Genomic DNA, 6321 nt, shown 5'->3' with positions numbered 1-6321 from the left:
ATCATTATTTCATTGTCTGTGTGTAAGAGCTGTTGCTTGTTGACCGCTGATGGTTTGAGTTTTAGCTGAGTTTTGTCCTTTTCCACCATCTAAACAGCTTATCTGTTAAGACCTACCACCCATTGTCATGCCTGTGGCCACTGTCGTCTTAGACGCTGCCCATGCGTGTGGGTGCTCAGAGCCCAGCGAGTGGCGGTCTTTGCCCCAGCATAGTTCCACCACCCACAGTTCACTTTGTAGAGGAAGAAAACTTCCACTTCCCTTTTAGGGTCCATGAACGGAGCTTGCGAATTAAACTGACAAGAGACATTAACAGGAGAAAAGGAATACAAATTTTAATATTTTTTATAGGCACAAAGGTTTCAGAGAAAATAAGTGAAACTGAAGGAAGATAAATAAAATGGCCGCACTTAGGCTAACAGATTGCTGCTTCTTATGCTCGCCCTTAAAACGGTCAACTGACCTGACTGACCGGTCGCTACTCACAGTTCCAGGCCCACTGTTAAAACTAAAGCTGTTGATCTCACTGCTTCTACTTTATTCCAGTAATCAATAGCTATAATCATGCTTGGTCTCTGAGTCGATCTCCAAGGAGAAGGTCGCAGGACTGTAACCTTACAAAATAGCCTGAATTACCAAGAAGACCACACCTTAAGTGCTTACCAGATAAAGAGATCTAACCGCTGGCCTCTACAGAATTGGTCACCTGGAGGCATCATGACATCGTCCTGTCTTCTGATGGGAAAATGATTCTGTTGATGGTTATCGATGCTTTATTGTTTGAGCTGTGGCTGTATAACCACCCCACCCCATCCCCAAGGAGGGGGTCACAGTGTTGAAGGCACCAGCCTGCTGTGAGTCTCCTTTGCCCGCCGAAGAAATAAAATTGCCTTTTCTTCTAAGCTCCAAGACCTTGTCTCTGGGTTATTTGGCTCGTCAGGGACCGGGGCGGGGGGGGGGGGGGGGGGGGCGATCTTTCGGCAACAAAACCCAAAGAAGCGGTTGGACTGGAGGTCTTTAAATGAAGGGAGATAAATTATGGAGAAGTAACAAAGGAAAGGGATTTTGGGCTCCCAGGGGTGGTAACGTGTGGGTAGGTGACTAGGAAATATACAGTAAATATGGGTGGTTTAGTAGGGTCTGTTATGCAGGTTCATCCCACCTCATCCTGGTACTGGAGCAGACCTTTACAAAGGGAAATTTATGCCCTGATTTCAGGCAGAAAAGGGAAGGGGAGAGAGCTCCTTCCGTGTCTCTGGTTTTCTCGAATGACTTCAGCTCAACATAATCCTTATTGCCAAAGTGGCATATTTTGTGGTGGTAAATTCCGATCTCTCTCAACATGGATAAAAAAAATCGAGAAGCTGCAATCCTTCCCCGCAGAAAATCTCATGAGGCTGAAAGGTAGGAACTGAATTAGATTTGTCTGCATTATAGGACTCTCTTGTTTTTTAAAGTTCAATTATTTAACTCCATCCTCTGGATTTGTGGTAATAGGTAATGTGAGTGTATCTCGGGGCTTTTGCCACTTCAGCTGTGTCAAAGGAAAATCAGAATGGAGAGAGTATTGCTAAAAGAGCTCTCTGAAATGGAGCTGGGGGGCCTTTGAGGAAGTGGGACTTAGCAGGACTCAGCCTGGATGGAATCTGACTTTTTGACCACTTACTGTGTTAACACGGGCATCCAGAACATCTGCACAATGTTCCAGGAACTCAAGATATTTATTGGACCCTTACCCTAAATAACTCGTTACAGCCTATCCTTTAAGGGCAAATATCTCCCTTTTGTGTCAATCATAATTCTCGCCAGACAGCTTTAACAACCTTGTGGCTTTTGCCTTTATAAACCCCTGCCCCACCTCCTCCCTGAACACTCATTCGGTATCACCTGAATCTCTCCTGAATTGCAATTCTTAAGACCTCTAATAAGGCTCTTTGTTCTCTGAAGCCTCGATATGGATTATTGTTCAACAGCTGCCATCTGCCAGTTAAAGATAAAGCCTTCATCTGATGCCATGATGCTGGGCACATCTCGCTGAAGGAAGACACTGTGAAATGACCGACAAGGGCTTTGCCTCTTCCTTGTTGGGGGCGTACCACCACCTCCCAGCCAGTGTGCGTGTCTGGGGGCACCCGGATGCCCCACCTCCCCGGCACACTGGGTAGGGCCAGGAGTCATCGTTTTAAACATATCGTGGTCCCCAGTGAAGAGTGATTGTGTTAGCTTTCCTAGGGCTGCTGTAACAAATTACCGCAAACTTCGTGGCTTAAAACAGGAATCTGTTTTCTCACAGTTTCAGAGGCTAGAGGCCTGAAATCAGGATGTTAGCAGGGCTGTGCTCCCTCCAAAGTCTCCAGGGGAGAATCCTTCTCACCTCTTCCAGCTTCTGGAGGCTCCGGGCGTTCCTTGGCTTGTGGCTACATTCCTCCCGTCTCTGCCTCTGTCTTCACACTGGGACTGTGTTCACATTACGTTGAGTTTTAAAAGGATTTCCTTCTATCTCCATGGCCTCCTTTGACATGCCGTCTCCTGCTGACCCTCTTACCCCAGTAAATGAGCAGTTACCTGGGAAAAAAGGTATTTCCATTTTCTACTATTTACGAATAAGGCCTTGTTTTGTCCTAGGTATTCTATATTATCGTGTTAACTCCTTGCAATGACCCTGAATCTATCAGGGTTCTTGATCTCAGGCAGCAGAACCAGTTAAATAAGGAAAGAAAGAGAAAGGGAGACACGAGTCAGCACTGTCTTTGTTTTACACATTGAGAAAAAGGAGGCTCAGAGAGATGCCCACACCACAGTAAGCGCTGGAACTGGCTTTCAGACCCAAGGGCCTGTCTGTGAATTCCTTGTGCCATGAGGACAACGTACGAGACGTGCAGTTTCCAGGGCAGTTGGACAAGCTACTGTCCTGCTCAGCTCCCAGGGTCAGGCCTTGCTCGCCTCCTGGGTTGGGGGCCCCCACGGTCTTGGTGAGGGGACCACTGAAGCTGCAGACCTAGACTCATCCCAGTGTGGGGGAGCCAGCTGAGAAGCCTATGCAGACTGCTCCCTCTGGTTCTAGTGTCGAGTCTGAAGTCGCCAGCAGTCAGCTGGGTGCTGTCAGAAAGGACGGACGTGGACAAGAGGAGGTACAAACTGGAAGCGTGTCTGTGTGTCACTGCCTCTGGCCTCGAAGCCACAGGAATCACGGATGCGCCCTGTGCTTGGACAGGCTCCAGCAGAGGATGGAAGTAGCCACGGTGATGCACCGTATCCATCTTCAGAATGTAAAGCAGAGAACTGCTGTTTCACTTCTGCTCCGAATCTCATGCCATGTCTCGTGACCAATGTTAAACTTGAACCAGCCAGGGGAGGACATCCTGGGGACAGGTAGTTCCAGCGTAGGGACATGGACATGATCCAGAGCTAACAGACCCACGCTGAGTGTCAAGAGAAGCTGGCTACACCTCCCGTTGACCAAAAGTGCCAGAGGCTTGCTTTCTTGTTCACCTTGCAGCTTTGACACATGCTCTAGGATAAGCCAATCAGATGTGTCTGGGATTTCGATTCTGGATCCACAAGGCAGCAAGGCTGGTGGGAAGGTTTTCTTGTTCGCCCGTCGTCCCCACGAGGCAGCACCGCTGGTGGAGCCCGGGACCAGGGCGCTGTGTTTCAACAAGCGGATCTCCGTGACTTGGGCAAGCCGCCTAAGCTCCCTGGGCCTGTCTGCACGTCTTTAAAACGGGCAGAAAACATCTAAACATATCATCATGTGGTAGACTGTACATTGCATCAACTGTCTCAGGTTTGAGACCTCATGAGAATTTGTTGCAAAGGGTCTTTTTTTTCCTTTCTGTTTTCCAAGCCCGAGTCGCTCAGCTCCCTGGTGATTCCATGAACTGCCCCATTGCCTTTTCTCAATATAGTCAATTTTAGCTCATCAGAGTTTGGTTCTGTTGCTTAAAGGAGGTATAAAGTTTTCCCACCAAAAGCATGTGAAATGTTTCCTGGGTGGAGGTGCAGGGTTTTGCTCGGTACTGTGTGACTGTGCCACGTCCTGGGTCTTGTCCCCAGACTGCTCTCTTCTGGTGTCCCTGATGGGTAACAGCTGAGGATCTTGCCCTGTCCCTCCAAAAGGCAAGGAACATTAATGCTTTCTGGAGCCACCAGCTCTAAGATGCTATCAGCATTCCTCCTCCTCCTATTACCATGAAAAGTACTTTTGCTTAAGACCAGTGCACCCATCGACACTCCAGAAGATCTGCTGGTTGGGATGCAATTTGACTCCGGTAGTTCACACCCAAGTCTTACTTACAGTGTCAAGTCTCCGGGCTTTGCTTAATGAGTGAGCATCTCATCTATGCCAACCCAAGCGTGCAGCTGTCCCCAAACTGACGCCCTCCACTGCTCTGAGCCTGAAATGGGACCTCACAGAGGGCAGCTCATTTCGGCAAATTCAGTTCAGAATCTGGCTGTTTCAGTCATCATGTTTTAAAAGGTAAGGACACAGGAGACTGAAAAATAACAGCTTTATTTATGACTGAAGATGTGAAGGCATTCACAAAATGCCAAGGAAAACCATTTGCTGTTCAACCTCACGGTCTCTGAGGCCCGACCTTTCACTGTGTACCAGGAAAGAGTGCCTCTTATGAACAGAAGCTCACACTAATGGTTTTCTTTTTTCTCAGTGTCCTAGAGCTGCTCATCCACAGTTGTCCCACTGGGTCCTGACTGACTTCCGTCGAGTGAGTTTCCTGGGCTCCTTGTCGAGCCACAGCTCACGTCAGCGCTCCCTCAGACGGAGGTAAGCAGGACGCGTCTGCGGGAGCCCCTGAGCATTATGCTCCTTCTCCAAGTAGTGAGGCAGCCAGGAAATGAGCAAAGGGTCGCACCACGGTGTCAGCAAAGTAAAGCCTTAAATCTAAGGCAGACAACTCCACTTTCCAACTGAAATAGTAGGCTAGATTTTTTATTTCTGTATTTTTTGTGTACCCAGCACACAATTTTTAACTAATTTTATTACATATGTAAGTAGACAAACCAATTCAGGGAAACCTCTAGACTACTTATTTCCCCAAATGACTGACATGGCCCAAAGCAAGAGGGGGGGGGATGGGGAGGGGGCACAGATTAATAGCCCTCAGAATTTGAACAGAATGGGAAGACATCTATTTTCATAACTTCTTGGTGGATATGCACCCCGCGGATGATCTGGCTTCAGTAAAGAGCTGAATATTCCTGTACCTACACTGACCACAAGCAAGTCACTAAAAGCTGATTGTCAACAGAGGAAATGGTGGCTACCTGCATCTAGCGCTTCTGACATAAGCAGCAACTCCATACACAGTCAGTCACCAAACGTAGTGTACCTAACACAGCTTAGTGACACAGGTCCATGATAGTGTATGTCTTAGAACAGATCCACTGGAAGGACTTCCTGAATGCAAATCATGAAACTAGAGGCCACTTACAACATAGGGAAGAGGACTGTCCCTGTACAAAGGGTTCACAATCTGAACTGTCCCTTTAAGACATCAATAGTTTTAAAGAAACATTGTAAACAAACAACTCAAATATGAAACAAAACAAAACAAAATGTAGTACAATATATAACTATTGAATACTCTTCCCTTAGGTAAGATTTTCAGAAAATCCAGGAATAGATTTTATATCACAAAAGGGTCCATATCGCCCAAAAATGTCTTTTGATCGGACAGTAAAATAATATTTGTTGGAAGATAAAAACTGAGATAAAGTACAGGCCATTGGGAGTGGTAAAGCTTTAATTTCTCCAATTTTCTTCCAAATCAGCTTATTATTAGGGTTCTCATGGCACAGGAAGAGGTGGTAGCTATCCACGGGGGCACACTTGGGATTGATTTTGGCAATGTTCCAAGTCAAGGCAATGCCCCTGGGTCTCAGGACCCGTTTTACTTTGAGCTCGGGCTTCTGGGGAGGAAGTGTGTCTCGGATTTTGTCTACCAGTTCAGGTAACAGCGGTGGTGATTCTGGGAGAGGTGGCAGGTGTTCAAAGGAGTCAAGAACCTAAAACACATTTATAAAACAATTTAGCAAGCTGAATTGGTGGGTTCTGTTTTCAAGTGGTCAACCGCAGTTCTACAATATACATTTCCCATTCCTCAATCCATTTATCAAAATTCTAAGAACAAAAGGATGCTTCCAGGCTGGATGTAGTCTTTTTTAAGCATAAGCGTCTCCTGAAGGTAAGATCTCTACACTCTGGAATATCACTAATCCAGAATGGGTTAGGTCCCAGACATTCTGGAGAAACATTCCATCTCAATTTCAAACTGTGTTCCCAAACATTGTGCTAATTTA

General features: G+C 46.7%; 1 protein-coding gene across 11 annotated transcripts in view; it reads right to left on the bottom strand.

The window, feature by feature from the left end:
- Window positions 1-309: 309 nt before the first annotated feature.
- The window catches only part of ATF7IP2 (activating transcription factor 7 interacting protein 2), a 50853-nt gene continuing 44841 nt past the window's right edge, over window positions 310-6321 (bottom strand). For all 11 annotated transcript variants that reach the window (XM_074346769.1, XM_074346767.1, XM_074346771.1 and 8 more), the window contains one exon: window positions 310-6027. In XM_074346769.1, coding sequence (XP_074202870.1) covers window positions 5614-6027 — 414 coding nt within the window. In that variant the 3' untranslated portion in view covers window positions 310-5613. The remainder of the gene's footprint in view (window positions 6028-6321) is intronic.

This window comes from Camelus bactrianus, chromosome 18 (genome assembly GCF_048773025.1).
Source record: "Camelus bactrianus isolate YW-2024 breed Bactrian camel chromosome 18, ASM4877302v1, whole genome shotgun sequence".
Taxonomy (NCBI): Eukaryota; Metazoa; Chordata; class Mammalia; order Artiodactyla; family Camelidae; genus Camelus; species Camelus bactrianus.
This window is presented reverse-complemented; position numbering and strand designations above follow the sequence as displayed.